General features: G+C 33.9%; 1 protein-coding gene across 2 annotated transcripts in view; it reads left to right on the top strand.

Moving 5' to 3' along the window:
* The window catches only part of LOC136025283 (uncharacterized), a 134,246-nt gene that overhangs the window by 62,371 nt on the left and 49,426 nt on the right, over nt 1-22,449 (top strand). For both annotated transcript variants that reach the window (XM_065701167.1, XM_065701166.1), the window contains exon 3: nt 8,704-8,872. In XM_065701167.1, the coding sequence (XP_065557239.1) occupies nt 8,704-8,872 (169 nt within the window). The remainder of the gene's footprint in view (nt 1-8,703; nt 8,873-22,449) is intronic.

Genomic DNA, 22,449 nt, shown 5'->3' with positions numbered 1-22,449 from the left:
AAAGAGTACAGCAACTAACTGCAACTAATATACAGACTCTACATATATAGACTCATATATAGAGTCTAACATATATACTCTACAGCAACTAATATAAGAGTTCTTCACCGAAAATTCAAAAAGGAAATTGCCACAAAGTAAAAGTTTTTATCTTGAAAACCAGCTCTAAAGTAAAATGTTTACCTTATAAAAATTCCAACCAGTATTATCCTAAGCCTACTATTTTGGAAAAGGGTTGTGGAAATCGACGGCATTTAACATAACAAATAAATACCAAAAATTTGTTAAAAAGAACCGCCACAAAAAAAAAACAACTTCTATCTTCAAAACTAACTGTGAAACAAACTTTTTATCTTGTAAAAATTACAACAAGTAATATTCTAAGCCCAGTACTTTGAAGCTTATATTTGCAAAATTGTATTGCTTCCTAAATAGGTGTACAAACTTATGTCAAACACTTTTATCGCATCACTTCCCGGATAAAACTTCGCCAATTTTGACAAGACAAGTTTGGCATCTAATATAACAGGCTGTTTTAATTCCAAAATATTTAATATTTAGTCTAAACATTTCTGACTGCCTATAAAAGGTAAAATAAGCATAGTAGACAATTAATAGCATTAAAAAGAGCTGAGAATCATTATGAATACAATAATAGCTTTAAAGGACCTATTCTGCTAAAACAGTCCTTAAAAAATAATAAATCCAGGGGTATTTCGAAGTAAAAGATATATATATATATATATATATATATATATATATATATATATATATATATATATATATACATATATATATATATATATATATATATATATATATATATATATATATATATATATATATATATATATATATATATATATATATATATATATGTATATATAGACTCTTGTAAACATAATTTTAAGAGTACAATGATGTCGAAGTTTCTACAACTAGATAGCACTGCATTCAAGCATTTTATAATTAAAATTGAAGTTACAGAAGATAATTTGTAAAATAAGTGTTTCAGAATTGTGTTTACCAGGCTCCATGCTTTCTAAATGGTTTACTAGGCTCCATGCTTTCTTTATATATTATTTCCTTGTACTTGTGCAGCTACTGAAGTAAATCAGCATAACTAAGTAGTAGCGGTAGTAATTTAGTTTAAAAAACCACAAACAAAATTAATTGGTAGCATACCAAAAGCGTTACTTGTGAGGGGGCGTTTATCTCATTCTTAAAAGGGCATTGCGCAACTTCGCCCTCTTTGCACCTTATGATAGATAAAGATACAGCCTACTGTTCTAACTATATTTGCTCGATAGTGAGCGGTTGTTCCGTCCGATTGATGGTTGTAACGCCCCACTCATGCTGCACCTTTTGCTCCAAAGTTATCCGATCAAACTTTGATATAGCCATTTTGTTCACCATAGTTGAAGAATCCAATAACTATATCGTTAGGGGGTAACATGACCCTCCACAGTCCGTGGGGAGGGAGATGTAAGTCTTGGAATTTGCCCATCGTTTACACATAGTGTTTTTTATTGAGAAGCATACAGATATTTTGTTTGGGGGGATTCTGTGCTTGGGTTGGGTTTCTATAATAAGAATTTCCCGTGAAGAGAGAAATTCCCGGGGGTGGAACTTTCCAGGTGAAATTTTACACTGAGAAGGTATAATAGAATTCTTGTACAAATTTTTTTTATTAATCTTAATTTCTCTTTGCCAACTCAATTTTGCAAGTGAAGATGTTCCGGGGGAATTATCCGGTAGTTATTTTCAGGGAATGTGGATTTCCAGGAAAAAATTCTGCGGAAGGGGGGGGGGGGCTGTTGGAGGGATCGAGAAACGTTTAGAAATTAGTCTGTTTCGAATGAAAGCATGCTAAACAGAATTATATGGGCTGTATCGTCCACAAAAAAGTTCATGGGGAGCTGGACTTCCAGCGAAGGCAAAACTGTCTGGAGGGAATTTTATGGAGGGGGATATGTGTTGTACGCAGGAAGTTATTTCTACGGATAAGTTTTTTGTCAGGGGGGATAATTATTCATGAAGGAAGAGCCAGATTTACCGATATCATTTGGAAAACAATCAGAAATTAAATAAAAAAGCAAGTTTTTTTAAACTGAAAGTAAGGAGCAACATTAAAACTCAAAACATACCGAATTTATTCTTTATATGAACGATTTACCCCCGTCCTCAATACCTTGCTATTTACATAAAGTTCGGCTATTTGTCGTATTTTCTTGAGAACAGCTCCTTAAACACAAGAGCCATTTAATTAGAATAGAAAGCTCTTTTCAAAGTGCTAAGAGCTTTAGCATGAAGAGCAAGGTATTGAGGAGGGGTGCAAAGCCTTCATATACGGTATAATTTCTGTTATTTTTGATTTTCAATATTGCCCTTTACTCTCAGTTAAAAGAAAACTTGTTTTTTTATTTAATCTTTCAAAAAATTGACACTAGTTTTTGACTTCCCAGTTTATCTATGAGTTTGAACAGTTAAACGGGAAAGGTTTTGCATATGAACTAGTCCTGGCTGGCATCGTTGATGAAAGGCTAGCACACTGCCCTCTTGGGCGTGGAACACGAACTTAAGGACACCAAAAATCTTGTTATGTGTATTATAATGAAATCACTCCACTGTGGTAATTAGAGAGGGTTATTTTACAAGGCCAAAACCAGGATTTTGACGAGGGAGGGGGGGGGAAGACGAGGAAAGCTATGAAAAAATTAAAAATATGGAAGCTTTGAAGGCCAATTTAAACTTCCACTGTTCAGACATAAGATAAACTTTATTTTAAAAAAGGCAGGAAATAGGGTGAAGGGCTCAGGTCCAAACCCACTGCAGGGTGAAGTTAAATTTCACATTGTTTCTAAATCAAGGGTGGCTTTCCTTAAAGTATTAATGTGGATCAGCTTTACAATGTTTTAGCTTAGTAAGCTTGAAGACTCTTTTGTTTTCATGGTAAGCGTGTTGCTGCATACCCTACTATACGTACAAGTGTAAAATTAGTAAAGAGCAGTGTGTCTTCCACGTGCTTTTTTCCTAAAATTACCGTATAGTTAAGATAGTTGTTGAAATTTTGAAGATAGATTATTTAATAAAAACACGAAAGTGCCATATTCCTCTTTTAGGATAAAAAGAGATCCGAGGGCAACAAGCTCCTCTTCTGTGCCCAATATTGTAGCCTCTCCACTGCTTTGAATCAAAATTTTAGATAGGTATTTCACCCAGAATGATAGAATCTTTAAGAAAAGTGCTAAAAACACTGTAGGGTGTCTCAGGCGATGGATTTTAGGGGTAAAGGCACAAATCATGCCAATTACCTATTCTTCATTGATTGATGTTAGTTGAAACGGTTGGTAATTTTCACTTTGCTAATACCATAATAATGCAAGAAATTGAAGCATGTACGACTTAAGGCAAAATTAGGGCTATAGCATTTTTTGCCCTTTCTCTCATCCCCACCAACGTTTTGACGTATCAGTAGGCATTTTGGAGCCAGTATAAAGTGGCATTAGGCAATGAATTTCAATTCATATAATTGGAAAGCAAATAAGAAGCACTTGAAAACATAATTCAAAACTCTGCAAGTCCTGACTCTGAACAAAAACGAGTAATACCAAGCAGTGAAATGGTTCGTTCCAAAAACGACCCAAGTCCAAGGTCTTTGAGTTTGATAACTTGGTGCAAATAAAGTTAAGTCCTAATTCAGTGCAAAATGAAACTTATTTAGTGCTAAACTGAGATAAGTCTTTATTCGATACAAAAAACAAAAAACAAAAACCAAAAACAAAACAAAACAGTAAATTTTTACTTGGTGTAAATACTGGGAGTCCAAACTGTACTTATTTCTTTCTTGCAGCCAAATTTATTTATTTTTTTAATAGAAAAGGTATAAAGTAGGACCATTATAATTAAAAATGCATGATTTTTGAATAGGCCCTCCTTCCTCCTCCCCATTCAAACCTTTTTCTCACATAAAAATAGTTACTATGAGAAGGTGAATTGTAAACTAAAGTATTAAGAGACTGTTCTGTAATGGCTCTTGAATGATCGCAACCAAGCTAGTACCTACTTTTTATTACTCCATTCCTAATGATCGAAAAGTTCAACCATTTTCCTACCAATACAAACTAAGATATTTCAATAACTTTGGCAATTTATTGATGTCACCGAGATTTATGTCTGCATTATTATTTTTTGTCCTTGTGGAGTGGAATAACAATATTTAATCTCGTCAAATGATTAGACAGCGAATATTTTATTTGCTTTTATTTCAAGAAAACTTTTACTTATTCCATACCTTCTTTCGACAATAATACTTTATATTTGGCACGCCACGTTAGAGTAGTAACACTAATCAATATTTACTAAAAATTCTGGGTATATGACTAAGCACAGCCTTCAGCTTATAATTACAGTTCAATTTAATTAATGAGCAACCACTGTTTTGTTCACTTTCAAGAAGGAAGTAATTTCTATTCTATTGGTTTGTTATACAATTCACCCATGGTATAAGATACTATTTGATATTGATAATAATATCAAAAATCTTAATTTTTTCGGTATGCCTCTGCGAAAGCTTTTTGAAGACCTACTAAGCACTTTACATTATAAAACACAAACAGCAGTAATCAGGAAAGGCATTACTGCTTATGACAGATATTGCTTAAGAGCTTGTTTGTAATATTTCCCTTAACCTATTCGTGTCATTTCCAATCAACCAGCCTGACGTTACTCGTTTTGATTCCTGTCATTGTTGGGAAAAACAAAGTGAATAGATTGAACTTAAATATTTCTAGGTAATAAAAAATTATCCAAGAAAAATTTGGACTGAATTACTGATGGAAAAGACAGGGGAATTTGCCACTTAACTTGGACAGAAATTGGTCGAATTGATTTTTGTCATGTTTAATTTTAGTGTACCGTAATTTCTGTTGCTTTGCCCACCAAGCTAAGGGGCAATTGGTCAAAGTTTTATCCAAGCTCAAATACTTTCCGTAGAAAACTACAAGTAGGCAGATCGACTTCCCCCTAGTCCAGAGTACATATATTTAGATACATATACTGTGCCTACTCTCAATTTAAGTTTTTTTTTCGAACCTTCGCTAGAAAGCAAGAATATTAAAATCATGGTCTGACCTTTCCTTGTTGATTCTATGGATATCGTGTGGATTGTTAATTTATTTTTTTTATCGGTACTGGGCTGTAAAAAGATAAAACCTCATTTAAGCATACATCTCTTTTTTTAATTCTCTCTATAGCAAAATGTTCTGACTTTCTAAAAATTATTCTCTTTTTTATTTTTTGATATATTCTTATATATTAATTTTATTTCTGATAATATTGATTTAATATATATATATATATATATATATATATATATATATATATATATATATATATATATATATATATATATATATAATATATATATATATATATATATATATTATATATATATATATATTATATATATTATATTATGTATAAATATATATATATAAATATATATATAAAACCTGCTTAATAATAGCCGAAACAGTTCGTGATAACGAACTGTAAGTAAGGAAAGACCTGGCTTAATAATAGCCGAAACTCTGAAAAACGGGATCTTGATAATAATTCATAAAGATATTAATCGGATTATTATGCTGATTTAAAATATATAAGTTTTATCAAGTTTAATTTCACCCATCAAAAGTTACGAACCTGAGAAAGTTTGCCTTAACTTCGAAAAATGGCGCAACACCCACTAAAAGTCATTTGATCTCAATGAAAATGACACCATCAGATTCAGTGTATCAGTGAACCCTACTGTAGAGGTTTCAAGCTCCTATCGGAAAAAAATATTTTTGCCAAAGAAAGATCACGGATGCGTGTTTATTTTATTTTTTTTCAGGGGTGATTGTATCGACCCATTGGTTCTAGAATATCACAGAAAGGGCTTATTTGAATGAAAATTAAAAGTCCCTGTGCTCTTTTTAAGTGACCAAAACTTGGAGAGCAACTAGGCCCCCTCCCACGCTCATTTTTAACCCCGAAGTTACCCGACCAAAATTTTGACATTGTTGTTTTTTTTCAGCATAGTTGAAAATTCTAGCAACATTGTCTTTTAGGATTACTTAATTACCCATAGTCCCCAGGGGAAGGGCTGCAAGTTTGCTCATAGTTTACATATAAGGTTCAAATGAACTTTGCCCATGGTTGACATAGACTATTGGTTATTGGGAAGCATACAGACATTTTCAGGGGGGATTTTTTATCGTGAGGGGGTTGGAGGAGGGTTTACATGTTGGGGTATTTTCACAGAGGAGTTATTTATGGAGAGAGGGAATTTCGCATGAAGGCCGTGCTGGTTTTCCAGGCATAGTACAAAAACGACCAGAAATTAAAAAAAGATACAAGTTTTTCCAACTGAAATTACGAAACAACGTTAAAACTCAAAACCAACAAAAAATTATTGCGCATACCAGGGGGTTCGCCTCTTCTTCAAGACCTCGCTCTTTACGCTAAATTTGTTTTAGCACTTTCAAAAGAGCTATTTATTCTAATTAAACAGCCTTTGTGATTCAGGGGTCATTCTTAAAGAATCAGAACAAAAACTCAAATTTGGCATAAAGGGTGAGGTATTTACGATGGAGCGAATACCCTCATATAGGTAATAATTTCGATTTGTTTTAAGTTTTAATGTTGCTCCTTGCTTTCAGTTGAAAAGAACTTGTTTTTTATTTAATATAAAGAGAGCGAGAGAGGGAGAGAGAGAAAAAGAGAAAAACAGAGAGGGGGGGGAGAAAGAGAGAGAGAGAGAGAGAGAGAGAGAGAGAGAGAGAGAGAGAGAGAGAGAGAGAGAGAGAGAGAGAGAGAGAGAGAGAGAGACAGACAAAGAATCTGATTGGTTTGTACGGCAGAAATTTATGTTAAAAGACTAAAGGTGAATAGTTAATCTATGGTTATGGATTTGACTAAATGAGAACACCTTCCGGTTTGAGCAATTCAAGCTCATGATTTTGATATGCCATCCTGAACACTTTTTATTACACATTTTGGTTTAACTTTTGGACGCATGCGTAGTTAATCACACGATGTAATGTTGTGCCAAAATATTTAATTTCGAAAGTTGTGACTCCACAATTTCTTAGTCGTTAATGAGGGCTTTTTCAAACAACTTTTCAAGCACTCTTTGTTGTTGCAAATACCACAACTTTCTATAAGACATTTTTGAATTATTTCCGAAGAAACAATAATTTTTGTTCTATTTGCCAAATTTTTTAAAAGGTTTACATTAAACGTCAGCAGCTTACTCATTGATCATAAATATCAGATTAATATCAGATATATACCACATAAATATCAGATATAAATATCAGGTTGACCGTAAGATTTTCAGAAATATTTATGAATGAATGATAAAAATATACGATTCACAACAAACGCAACATCACACATTTAAAAATTACTCAGGTGTTCACTGAACTATGAGACATATTTTTTAATTATATGTTTTGGTGAATTCCAGACCCTGTCGGGAATTTTGTCATTTCACACAGCTCGATAAACTATAAATCAACTGGAATTGCCAGATAATAGAATTACTAGTGGCGACAGAGAAGTTTTATAACTATAATCATTATACAACTTATTTGGATGTTTCTTCTTCTTCTGTCTTTTTTGGAAATCTTGTTGTAAATATATGGCTATAAGGCCAGTAATTAACATGAGAATCAACCATGACTATCTTCTTATGGAATTTAGGAAAGTTAGCTTTAGAATTAAAACAAACTAAAAATAATGGCCTGTTTAAAATGAGATTTTACTACTACAAAGAAATAGCTAGCGGTAATTCGAGCTAATCAGAAAATTCCACGAATAATTGAATTGGCTGTAAATAGCGCTATTTAAATCACAGTAATAGTAAAATGTCATTGTGAATGGACCTTAAGAAAAGCATTGTCTCGAAGATTGTATAGAGAATGCCCTATCAAAATGACAGTGCGATAGAGTGGGGAATTAGCTGTTTTCTAGACTTCTTTCTATTTTTGTATCATATTTTTCTCTTTCTGTTGTTGATTTGTTTAATCGTTTCCTTTTTGATATATTTCTCTTGACTGCACTTACTAGTCTTTTGATTTGACTAAATATTGAACTGAGTCGGATATTTAAAAGAAAGAAGACGAAATAAACAGCAAACTCCAAGAACAAAATTGCATAGAATCGCAAATAATTAAATAGAAAAAGACAAAATAAGCCCCATAAGCACCGTAAAAAACGTCTAGATCAACCTAGCACCCAAAATATATCATTATAAAATAGGCTGTATCCGACAGTCCTTTTCTTTTTATTTAGTTTTGTTCGTTTACATTTATGCATTTGTGGTTACTTTATTTATCTTTGCTGTTGTTACTTTTCTCCTTTTTTTCGAATTGTATGGTATATGGATCAGGATAAAATATTGGATTGAATTGAACAGTCTAGAAGAGTCTTCCAAATTCTAACAACGACCACTTTTAGTTAAAAAAAATTGTTTTGTATGTTCGATGGTTTATAAATACTATAGTTGCCCTTTGAGTATGTTTTTTCGACAAGATTTGTTTTAGTTTTTGAGCATGTTTAATTTTTTGTGATTCAAAATACGTTTGAGTTCGGTCTAATTTATAAATTAGTACATTCTGTATTTTAGCTCCTTCACAGTGAGTTCATTTCACTTTTCAGGCCCTATTGGAATTGCTTTGATAGCAGTCTTTTGCATTGCCTCTGGTTATCTTGGAACAAGGTTGGCTATGTGCTGGGTGATAATTGAAGAAAGGTATCCGGAATACAAGAAAGGAGTCAGAGATCCCTATCCAACGATTGGTTTTCATGCCTTCGGTCAGTTTGGAAGGTAAGAAGGTAACATTACGAAAAAAGTAGCTATGGTGTACTAAATTAATTATAGGCAAAATTACTCATTAGACTGTAAATTCTTATGAAGCGTAGTCTATAATGTAGGAGATATTGCAAAACATTTAGAACAAATTATGAATAAAACTAATGATTGAACGGGCAAGATTATTTCACGAAATTCTCTGCTTAAAAAGTTGTCATTTACCTCGTTTCTTGAACTGCATCTGAGCGCATGGAATAATATCATAAGCTTATCATTTACTTAAAAAAAATTACTTCCTTGACTTAAAGCTCTTACTCGGCAACGTCATCAGCGTATATGGGTACCAAATGTAAACGCCGTTAATTATTTCCAGAGACTTCTGCCCCAGGCAAGGGTCGGAGCTGCATCGGGGCGATGTTCCTGATATTCGTCCGCCAATCTTGTGAGTGGTTTACCTCTGGGGCGTTTCCAAACATTTGCAGTTGAATCGAAATCAAGGATGAGTCGGACTGGGGTTTAAGTGGGCAGGGGAAGTAAATGACAGTACCAACGCAGCAAGCAATACTCAAACTGCTCAGACAAGGGTGACAATTTAAAAGATCAGAGGATCTCCCAGTTCTGTACTTTATTAAATCCTCTAGCTCATTGGGTTCTGCAGAGGTGTTTCGCCTGCATAGCATCTACCTTGGTCAGCCGCCTCTGAGCCATGAGCGAAGTCTCTGACAAGTACAGCATAACGCTAGCTGCTGAAACAGATTAGATTCATGCTTTTGTGAGGCGGCTGATATGCAATTTGTAAAATATTGTTTTCAGAAAACGGTCAAAGACGACATTTGCCTTTGCTACCTTTGGTGATATCTCTGCATCTAGGTTTTTAAACAAGCAGACAATTGAACCAAGGTAGGTGAACTCATTGACTTTCTTAACGCTCTTGCCACACACTTCTATAAATGTCGTGGAGCTGGATGATGCCTTGTCCACCATCATTACATTGGGTCTATATTTTCTTATAAAACATGTTATAGACATCTTATAAACTTTCTGCAGCAATGCCAGGCATTCTGAAACATATATCTATATATGCAATACGAATATTTATTGTTTATTGTGGTTAATTTTTTTCAGGCTACTATAAGTTTGTAACCACGAACTGTTTGATTAAGTAAAAAAAAGTTTTACAACTAAAAGTAAGGAGTAGCATTAAAATTTAAAACGAGCAGAAATTATTCCTTATATTTGGGGAGATACCCACTCCTCAATCCCTCAATCTTCATGCTACAATTCTTTAGTGTTTTAAAAAGCTTCCTAAGCTAATTAAAGAGCGCTTGTGTTTCAAGAGTCGGTCTTACAGAATTTTAAAAAAAAGTCAAACTTTAACGTAAAGACCGAAGCATTGAGGAGAGGTCAACACCCCTCTCTCATGTATGAACTAAATTCTCTTCGCCTTTAAATGTTTTTCCGTACTTTCGGTTGATCGTTTTTCAAATAATGCCGGGAAATCTGCCTCCCTCATCAGTGGAAAATTCTCCCCCACACGAAAAATTCCTTCATGGAAAGTTTTTCCCGCGTAAGCACCCTTTCCCCTAGATCATTTCTCCCGAATAATTCCATTCTTGCTGAAAGTTCTTCTCTGGAAAGTTTCCTGCCGAAATTTCCACCCGAAACATTTTTCTTAGCCTACTTTCATTTGAAAAAAAAAGTTTTTTATTTGATTTCTGATCGTTTTTCAAGTCATGCCGAAAATTCTCCCCTCGGTATAAATTTATTTCTTGAAAATCTACCTACCACACAGAAAAATCCTCCGACCATTCCACTCCCCCCTCCGCTGAAAATTTATTCTGAACAAATGCCCCGGACCATCTCCACATGTAAACTCGAGTCACCAAACAGAAAGTAAGACAAATAAAAATGAATTTCGCATAGGAATTCTGGCAAATTGCCTCCGTGCAAAATCTCCCTTGGAAAGTTTACACTCGTAAACTTTACAGAAAACTCCCTCCTTAGAAATTCCCTTTCTATAGAAAAACCCATGAAAATGTCTCAATAGCTCCCAATAAAAATGCTATATCTCTCTAATCTCGCTATGACGTTTAAGCATCCTAATTAGTGGCGAGTAGATCACTGTGTCCCTCCTTGTTGCTCAAGAGGGAGGGACTGTAATTCTCTTAAATGGGGGTTTTTGGCTACGATGATTCCATGGACGAACGTTTCGTTTTGGTCCGACAGGATTTAGGTTATTCTTTTGAATACCCACAAATTTATTTCTGTACGGAATTTTTACCATTCAGATTAATCAAAAACAAGGCCGTATCCAGGAGGTAGGACTAGGGAGTTTGAACCTCTTCCCCATCCCCAAATTTTTCAGACTCGTAAAAACGAAAAAAACCCCTAAAAACGAAAAAAAAAAGTAAACTTAAACGAGCCATATCCACCACTTTTTTCTTCCTATAATTATTTAAGATGACGAAGAAAGTTTAACGGTTATTTCCCCAGGGCAAGACGTAGTTGCATGTTACGTGATAGGAAATGCTTTCTAAAAGATATAGGTGCATGATACGTAATAGAGGTGCGGGTACTTTGGCTGTAATGCAATAGGGTTTGGTTTTTCCATCATAGTTTTTTTTATTGTTACGTAATAAGACGTGTCCACTAGTCAAGCAGGGGATTCTTATTAAGACATTTTTCTTCAAGATGTTTTTAAGACATTTCAAAACATTCCAAGACGATTTCAAGACATTTTTCTTCAACACGTTTTTAAAGACGTTTCAATATATTTCCAGACGTCTTTTAAGATTTTTTTTTCAAGAAGTTTTTCAAGACGCATCAAGATATTTCAAGGCATTTTTTAAGTCATTTTTCTTCAAGATATTTTTCAAGAAGATTCGAGACGTATCAAGACGTTTTTCAAGGTGTTCCGTGATTTCTTTAATTCTTAAATGATAGGGAATGTTTACTCATGTTAACAATGAAAAATTCACACGTGACTTGTGTTCTTCAGAACCCGTGGGGAATTCTCACTTGTACCTGAGGAAGATATACACGGGGAATAATACGTAATGATAATGCTCACATGGGGTGTCACATACTTTAAGAGATTTAATTTTCTTTTATGACGTTTTTTCTGGGAAAATCTATAATCTAAAGATTTTTGTCCAGATTAGGACTCGACAGGGATTTCCCCTCTAAAGAATGAAATCTTAGTCATCTGGACCAGGAAACTATTTATTAAATTTTGATTCTGGAAATAGATTCTACATGATAACCTGTTGCACTTGAGGAGAATTCCTTGTTCGTGCATTCTAGAATAATTAAGCTATTGATTGCGTCTTCTTATATGGCTGGAATAATTGACACGCAGGGGAAAATTCATTTCTAAAATTTGGTTACATTTGAATTACATCAGCTTGTTGGTTAATGCTTTAGAGCGTATGATAAAATAATATTGTGGGTGGCTCTTACTGTATTTTTTAGTAATAGAGTCTTTTTCATACATATGACATATTTCGCGCATTTTCCTGCGTAAATATTTGTTTACACTAGAATCAATTATTTAAACTTAATGAAAATCCTATTAACGTTTCTTTTGACGACTTCTAGCAGTTGAAAATAGCCTGGCATAATGTACCCGCCCCTCCCCCTTCCAGAAGACACCCTTCGGATGTGAATTATCATAACTAAGGGTTTTTCAAGCGTTTCCCCTCAAAATATATTTATAAACTAAAAAAATTACTATTTTTTCATTTAAACGGAGGAAACTTGGCATTTCGTTGCTAGATTGCGATGCTTCACGGCAATTCCCAGTCTGTAGCACTCAATGGCTGACAAACGGCACCCTCTAGCAAGAATTTTAACACATTTAGGATTTTTTAGGCATTTTTCTGCAAAAATATTCGTTTACACTAGAACCGATCATTTAAACTTAATTAAAAATCCTCATCAGCGTTTCTTTGGATGACAATGAGCAATTGAGGCGAGCTTGACAAAGTGTATAGCCCCCCGCCCCCAACGACATCCTTCTGGTGCATATTATCACACCTAAGGGGTTTTCAAGCTTTTATCCTCAAATTAAATTTATAAATAATAAAAAAAAACCATTATTTTTTTGAGCAGCAGAAACTGTTGCCATTTCATTGCTAGAAAAGGATGTTCCATGGCAATCCCTAGACTTTTAAGACACAAATGGCTGACAAACAACACCTTCTAGCAAGCATTTTCATAAGAATGACATTTATCGAGCATTTTCCTACGAAAATATTCGTTTAAACTAGAATCGATGATTTAAACTTAAGGGAAAAATCCCCATTAGGGTTTCTTCTGATGACTCCTATTAAATAACGACGAAGACCACACTGCCTTTCCATCACAAACAATAAGAAATTCCCTATTGTTGTTCTTGTTTTTGGTGTTTGTGACTCCTAGTAATTGAGGCCAGCGTGCCACAATGCCAAAGCTTATGCAATTTGCCCATTATTTTTTAAAACTAAATGTTACTTTAAAATAGAATCAAAAGGCACTGTGTATATGGCTGCTAATAAGACACTTCAACAATAAATAGGGTTGCCATTTGTAGCACGAGAGTACTATTTCAGCTCTATTCAATTATGTGTAGCACGTGCTCATGCTTGCTAAAATAGTGCACGAAAGTGTCATTTTTGCACTATTACAGTCAATTTTTTGACTATACCATTGAAAATTGGTTTGTAGCACGCACATTTCGGCCATTGTAGTACTTTAGAAAGCGAACACGGTGGCAACCCTGGCAATATATCAAGAACGACTGAGGGTATTTAGTTGAAACTTCCAGGGCTACTACTATTACCACTTCTGGTCTTGTGCTTTAAATAAATCAAAAGAGCGTAAACGTATCCAATTTTGTCAAAGAGTGTGGAAAGAGTTTTTTGGGAATGATATAAAGATTTATTTTTCAGGTCAACTTTAAGAGATATAAAATGAAATTAAACAATACTGTTTGTGTTATTAGAAAACACTGATGAAAAAGTTCTCCAACATACAAATAGCAAGCCAAACTATATATTCTTTTAGAAAAAACTGTCAAGTTGTATAATTATTTGTTCACGGAAAAGACTATGTCGATAAAAACGAACAGAAATTAAATTACATTTTTTCCCACAAAACAATTTTTTAGCAGAAAAATAAAGAGGTCCATGAAACCAAAAATGACAGAAAAAAAGTGAAATAATCTTCCAAGCGTAAAACTACCACAAATTACAATCAATAAATAAATGAAACCCAAAACAAACAGAAATTACAATAAATATCTGAGTCAAACTCATAACAAGCAAAATCTAATAAGAGCAGTACTGACAACCTCCATGCCTTCTCAGAACCAGAACGTAATTTGCACTTTACTGACAAAAAAATATAACCGTGAATTTTCAGTTTAAAATACACATACTGATATTTGTTCCTTCAAGTTTCAGGAATTTTAATTTATTAAAGTAAAAAAGTGAAAACATTTAAACTGTATTTTGTTTTCAGTAACGGGCAATCTTATTCTCGTCTTGAGAAGCCGTGGGAGTTGTCAGCACCGCTCATGTTAGTTTTTGCTCGTTTTGAGCTTGACTCGGTTATTTATTGTAATATCTGTTTGTTTTAGGTTTCATTTATTGACTGATTGTTATTTGTGGTAGTTATATGCTTAGAAGATTATTTGACTTTTTTTGTCATTTTTGGTGTCACGGACTTCTTCATTTTTCAGCTAAAAAATTACTTGGTGGAAAAACATTTAAACTAATTTCTGTTCGTTTTTTGTTGTCATAGTCTTTTCCGTGGAATTTTATTTTATTTAATCTGGAATTTATTTTCATTTTAAGTTTTATTTAAGTTACAAGAGCAGAAGTAGTAATAGTAGCACCGAAAGTTTCAACTAAATACCCCCAGTCGTTCTTGACATATTGCCAGGCCTGTTCTTACCATTGGCCAGTTTTTAAATGAACTGCTATGCTGACAGAAATTATATTGCCAATGGGGCATGAACTCTTCAAGTTTTGCATCATGCTTATAATCAAATAATGTTTCCCATCAAATGAATTGCTTGCTCAAAAAAGTGTAACTATTCAAATTGTAATCGAATCTACTCAAATTGCATATCCAAGAAGTTGGCTGTCAGAAAATATACTTTATTAGTTTTTAATTCCCACATTAATTAGAAAATAGCTACAATCTTGCCGGGTTTTATGGTTTAGAAATTTACTGCTAAAGTAAGCAACTTCAATACCTTTCCCGTTAGTCTGTGAAGCTCTATTTCAAACGCAAGAATGGAAGCATAGCAATCTGGTTCTCTTATTCATCTCTTCTTATTTCAAAACTATTCTTATTATTAATCTCTTTTTATTGATTTGAAAATATACTTGGACAAACACAATCGTTAGTTCAAAACAGCTTAGGAGGATGGGGTAGTTCAAGTTCAAGTTCATTCATTTATTAATCGCACATGCATATATATATAAATGACATAGGCCCATGGGGAGACAAGCTCGAAAAACTAGGCCTAGACAAAGATAAAATAATAACACACTACAATACAAAGATAAACATGACGGCAAAGATAAAATAACACAACAATAATATGAAAGTAGCAGTTAGCCCAGGATCATTCAATACTATTGAAGAAATTAAAAATGTCCATATTATTAAATATAAATTAATACTGGAAGATAGCTGAGAGGCCCATAATCACCCAGAGCAACGAATCATACAAAGACTTTGCCTTACTAAAAAGATGCTTAATTAAAAATAATCCTGAACTAAATGAAATTTAAGTTTCCTTTTTATTAAATGGATAGAGGAAAAATTATCAATAAGAGTCTTGTGAGCATCCCAGCACCGAGCTATTGACACAAACGGAGCGAATTTAGATCTCTCAGTATTATACTTGTCAATGTAGATATCCTTTTTTTGTCGAGTGTTATAATTATGTAAATCTTGTGATTGAGAGAACAAACTTTGATGGAGGTAATATGGTGGTAATTTCTTAATGTCATAATTGATTTTGAAAAGAATTGCTCCAAAAGCAAATTGTTGAGAGACTGGAAGTATATCTAGATAAGTATATAAAGATGCAGTAGAAGACTTATTTGGAAGTTCAATAGGTGATGGAATAAAAAGTTTAAGGATTCTTAGGGCTTTATTTTTTAAAATCTGTATTGGTTTAATATGGCTTTTAAATGTAGATAAATATACTAGAGAACAATAATTAATATTAGTTTGAATCAGAGCAAAATAAATACTTCGTAAAGCAGAGTAGGGCAAACAAAGCTTCAACCTTCGCATTAAACCAACATACCTTGAAATCTTTAATCGTAGATTTTGAATGTGTTTTAAAAGATAAGCTTTCGTCAATCACAAGTCCAGGGTACTTTATCGTTTTCATTCGAAATATTGATAATAGGTACTTTGAAGAAGTAAATCGCGTAATACGAGGTCAGATATTTAACTTTCTACCGTAAATTATCAAATTAGTTTTTGATACATTCAAAGCAATAAAATTTGAAGAACACCAATCAAGAACATTAGAAAATGCAGTATTCAGTTTTGCCTCCAGCTCCTCGTCATTCTTTTCAGAAATTGAAACTGCCGTATCATCAGCAAAATGTGTGGTGAGACACGGGGATGTAAAAGCGCGGTGAAATCATTTATATAAATTAAAAAAAGGAGAGGACCTAGGACAGAGCCCTGAGGTACCCCAACCTTCGAAGACTGAGGTACAGGTGAAGAGAGGAAATTGCCTCCATCTAATCGTTGCTTTCTCTTGTCAAGATAAGATTTAACTAGATCCAACGCCGGTCCACGCACACCACAATTATCCAATTTACTTAAAAGAATACAATGGGATATTGTATCGAATGCTTTTTTAAAATCTAAATATATTGTTGCTGGAATTTCACCTCTATCTAAGCATTCATGAATATATTGGATGAGAGCAACGATAGCATGTTCAGTGTTGTGTCCAGACCGCAAACCAAACTGGGAATTTGTGAAGAAATTAGACGATTTAAGAAAGTCATAAAACCTCTTATAAATTGCCTTCTCAAGTATTTTAGAAAATGCTGACAGAATAGAAATAGGACGGTAATTTGATGGATTTTCAGGAGAGTCACCTTTGTGAAGCGGAACTATCCGCGCTTCTTTAAAAGCAGATGGGAAAACTCCATTTTAAAATGAAAGATTAATTATATGCTGTAATGGTAATATTATTGTAGACAGTATTTCTTTAACAATTTTAGAACTAGACCCGTCAATTCCCGCTGAATTACCTGGATTTAGATCACATACTATTTTTGTTATTTCAGAATGAGAAATAGGCCCGAGAAAAATTGAATTACTTTGAGGAGATGGAAGGTATGAAGAAAAATGTTTATTACTACGTGAATCAAACTGGTTCATTACTGATGAAACAATTTTCTCTCCTATTTTAGCAAAATAAGTATTCAAAATACCAGCCACTTTCTCCTATTTATTAGTAGTTGAACCATCTTCTAAACTAATAACTTCAGGAAAATTCGACTTACTTTTTTTTTTTATAAAATAATTAATTAAAGACCACGTTTTGCGAGGAGAATTTTGAGCTTCTTCGAAGGACTTTTTATAATACAATTGTTTCGACAAACGTATCATTGTGGTTAATTTATTTTTGAAAATTCTAAAATTTTTAATATTATAATCAGTTGGATTCTTTAACTGCTTTTTAAATAACTGATTTTTTTTCTTAACTGATATCAAAATTCCAGACGTTATCCATGGCCTTATAGGAAATTTTTCTCTGCAAATTTTAATCATAACAAATGGGCAACTAGAATCAAGGCAGCAATTGAAATTTCTTAGAAAATTATCAGTTGCCATATCTGTATCCTCCGTGGATATTACCTCCTGCCAATCCAATAGTCCAAGGCTTTCATTCAGATGCTTTAATGTTATTTTGTTTATTAACCGTCCTTGACGTTCCTTACTCACCTGTGGTATTTTATAAGTAAGAGCTAAATCTGAAACCAGCAGGAAATGATCCGATATATCACTTAAAACAGCAAAATTTGCTTGAATAGGTAAAGATGTAAAAATATTATCAATGAGAGAAGCAGAACTAGGTGAAATTCTTGTAGGTATCAGGCAAGTAGGAAGCAGACACGCAGAAAAGCAAGAAGACAATAACTCAACAGAGGATTCATTTGAAGCTTCTAGAAGGTCAATATTGAAATCTCCGGAAAGGATTACATCTTTATTTTGAAAATGGGATTGATGCAAAAAATCATGGAGTTTAGAGAGGAAAGATTTGACTGGAGAAGAAGGCGGTCGGTATACTACGCAAAAAAAACATCTTTTTTTCCAAGACTAATTTCAGTCACCATTACTTCAAAAAGCATTTCCTCATGAGAACCTTCCAGATTTGCAATGCGTCGAAAAGAGATACCTTCTTTAACTAGTACTGCTAAACCACCCTGGCGCCTAGTCAATCGGTTTTTAAAAATAAATTGATATCCAGGAAAAATAACCTGAGGAGTCAGGTCTGTAAGAAAAGTCTCACAGAATCCAATGACATGACAAGATAGTTTATAAACTACATCGACAAGATCATCCTGTGAACTAAAAAAAAACCCTACAATTTAAAAATCCTGTTCTCACAACACCGGTACTGGGAAGATCAGAAACTTCGGAAGGTAATTTATATTTACAATTTGGAAAGTTAATTAGCCCACCGTCATTTATCTTATTTCCTGAAAATTTATCATGGCTCTGGAATATGGAAAAATCAAAAGGGTTAGACTCAAGCTATCTCAGTCTATCCCCAATACCATTATCATCCAATGTACAAAATCAGAATTATGATCCGAACTAGCAGAAACTTTCGCAAAATGCATACCGTCTGAGTCTTAAAGTAGCAAAAACGACTGAACCAGTGAGAACTCGAAAATAATGAAAGAAAAAGAAACTGCTTGAAAATAAATAGAAACAGGAGAGAGAAATGGAACATATTCATTGTAAGATGAAATGCGGACACTGAAAAATTATTGAACTCAATTACTTCATATAAATAGAAACACACACAAAAAAAGAAAGAAAAAGACATAAAATAAACACATAATAAGCTACAGAGGGACAAAAAATAGAATATTTTTTCCCTACAGAGGAAAAAAAAAATGCTATCGTATGAACAGAGAAACATTACATATTGTAGCATAATAAAAGTAATCTCACCAAATGAAATGTCATTATTAATCACCGTAACTAGTCAATCTTAATCCACTGTGAAGACGGAGACTTTTTACATTCTAGCGATAATTTGCTCCCTTTTTGTTTAATACGCGTAAGATGAACCGAACCTGAATCACGCATCTCCTTTCCCTTAGACAATAGCTCATTCCGTAGAAAATTTAGCTTTGGTGGGAGATCACTGCAAATGCGAATTCCACTACCCTTCAACTTATTTACCTCACTGAGAATCGACTGAATGCTACGATCCGTGTCTAGCGATATAAAAACAGGGGCCGGTCGAACACTAGTTTTCCCACTAGTAATGTTTGAACTGCTATTTCTCTTAAGGCGATAACACTTTGTAAGAGAAATGTCCTCCGTAACTTGCAATTTGTCAGAAAGAAGAGACAATACGTTGCTAGTCACTGATTGATTATGCTTTTCAGGAGGCAGACCATGAACAATCAAATTTAATCTCCTTTCTCTCACTTCGATTTCCAAAAGCCTACTTTCAAAATCGTTATTCCGCAATTTTTCTGGCTCTAGATCATTTCGAAGCTTTTTTGCTTCATCTTGTAGATTAGCATTTTCTGCTGATATTTTCCTGACTTCGTCTTGAAGAGCAACTATTGAGACCGAAAAACTTTTCTGTTCCGCTAATATTTTATCCAGTGATGCCTGAAGCCGTTTCATTCCTTCATCAAACTTTGCTTGAGTGACCGCCATAATCAAACAGTTCGTGGTAACGAACTGTAGTAAGGAGCGACCCGGCTCAATAGTAACCAAAACTCTAAAAAAGGGAATTTTGATACCAATAGCTACATCAAAAGAATCGCATTTTAATGCTGGTTTTAAATATATAAGTTTCATCAAGTTTAGTCTTACCCATCAAAAGTTACGAGCCTGAGAAAATTTGCGTTATTTTAGAAAATAGGGGGAAACGCCCCCTAAAAGTCATAGAATCTTAACGAAAATCACACCATCAGATTCAGCGTATCAGAGAACCGTACTGTGGAAGTTTCGAGCTCCTATCTACAAAAATGTGGAATTTTGCATTTTTTGCCAGAAGGCAGATCACGGATGCGTGTTTATTTGTTTTTTTTGGTTTTTTTTTTTTTCTCCCAGGGGTGATCGTATCGACCCAGTTGTCCTAGAATGTTGCAAGAGGGCTCATTCTAACGGAAATGAAAAGTTCTAGTGCCCTTTTTAAGTGACCAAAAAAATTGGAGGGCACCTAGGCCCCCTCCCACGCTAATTATTTTCCCAAAGTCAACGGATCAAAATTCTGAGATAGCCATTTTATTCAGCGTAGTCGAAAAACCTTATAACTATGTCTTTGGGGACGACTTACTCCCCCACAGTCCCCGTGGGAGGGGCAACAAGTTACAAACTTTGACCTGTGCTTACATATAGTAATGGTTATTGGGAAGTATACAGGCGTTTTCAGGAGGATTTTTTTGGTTTGGGGGAGGGGTTGAGAAGAGGGGGATATGCTGGGGGAACTTTCCTTCGAGAATTTGTAATGGGAGAAGAAAATTTCCATGAAGGGAGAGCAGGATTTACTAGCATTATTTAAAAAAAAAAAACAATTAAAAAATAAAAGTGAAAAAGCTTTTTCAGCTGGAAGTAAGGAACAGCAATAAAACTTAAAACAAACAGAAATTATTACCCATATGAGGGGCTCACCTCCTTCTAATACCTCGCTCTTTACGCTAAAGTATTTTCGGTAATTTCAACTACTTATTCTACGGCTTTTGTGATTCAGGGGGTCATTCTTAATGAATTGGGATAAAATTTAAGCTTTAGTGTAAAGAGCGAGGTACTGACGATGGGGCGAATCCCCTCATATAGGTAATAAAAACATGAGAATACAAAAGTTCTTTACTTAAGCTAATTTATAAGTTACGTAAATCTTTTACCAATAAAAAGATTCGTAAAAAATTAAAAGTTCTAGTTGCCTTTTTAATTAACCAAAAAATCGGGGGGCAACTAGGCTTCGTCCCCCGCTCTTTTTTTCTCAAAATCATTCGATCAAAATTATGAGAAAGCCATTGAGCCAAAAAAAAAAATATGCAAATTTCGTTTTGATTATTCCTCTGCGGAGAGCCAAAATCAAAACATGCATTGATTCAAAAACGTTCAGAAATTAAATAAAAAAAACAAGTTTTTTCAACTGAAAGTAAGGAGTGACATCAAAACTTAAAACGCACAGAAATTACTTCGTATATGAAAGAGGCTGCTTCCTCATCAACGCCCCGCTCTTTACGCTAAAGTTTTTTACTGTTTTAGAAAGAAGAATTGAGAGAAAGAGTCAAACTTTAGCGTAAAGAGCGGGGCGTTGATGAGGAAGCAGCCTCTTTCATATACGAAGTAATTTCTGTGCGTTTTAAGTTTTGATGTCACTCCTTACTTTCAATTGAAAAAACTTGTTTTTTTTTATTTAATAATTGCTATAATCCGCACGTAGAAGTCTATTATTGCATCAAATTACGCAATAAAAAGTCCAAAACAATATCAAATTTAATAAAATTCTTGACTTGAGAAAGTTGACGTACAAAAAAGAAACATATCATAGCTTTTCCAGGGAGCCAATGGACTCTGTAGAGTGCACTTCAAAAAGATTGAATTGAAGAATGAGCTTAATTGACGTCGGTTGATGAAGCAAAATGAGAACGGATAGCCACAATTTTGTGCTGGGTCAGGGAAATTTGAGGGAATGTCATTGAAATATGATTATTTTAAATTAAGACATAACTGGAGGATATATATATAAAGAAAATTTTTCCTTTTGTCAAAACTAAATTGTTTAGGTCACACATTAGATAGGTAGTGTTGGTATATGCTGTATATGTTGGTACCTGTTGTAATTAAATAGAATTTTGAAACTGTATTTGTTGAAACATTGTATGTTTACTGCTTTACTGCTTCTTTGAAGTCCCACCCCAAGATTATAGCAAAGTGATTGAAAAAAAAAATTAATTAAAGTTCTGTGTTTCTCTTTATCCAATATGAAACTTATCTGAAAGTGGGTGGACTTAAATGTTTTCAAACTAGTTTCTTATTGGCTATAGAATAGTTGCAGATAGGTTAGTATCCAGAATACAGGCAAGTCATAAATTTTTTTGCTTAATTTAAAGAAAATTATCGTACTCTCTTGGCAAAAGTGCTTCTTTTGTTAACGGACGAATGTAAAGCTATGTTAGAAAAGAACTAATAGGCCTACATCGTTAACTGTTGATTAGGTTTTTTTTGGTCAAGTTTACAATTTTTCCGGTGAAATAAATCAAAGCTAGATTGTTTTGATTGATTTTTCTTTTTCCTAGAGGCAACCTACGGTTTCCAATCTTAACGACGTCTTACACTCTTTGGGTAGGAGTTTAAAG

Source organism: Artemia franciscana, chromosome 3 (genome assembly GCF_032884065.1).
Source record: "Artemia franciscana chromosome 3, ASM3288406v1, whole genome shotgun sequence".
NCBI classification, from domain to species: Eukaryota; Metazoa; Arthropoda; class Branchiopoda; order Anostraca; family Artemiidae; genus Artemia; species Artemia franciscana.
The sequence above is the reverse complement of the archived record's forward strand: the minus strand, read 5'-3'. Positions and strand labels throughout refer to the sequence as shown.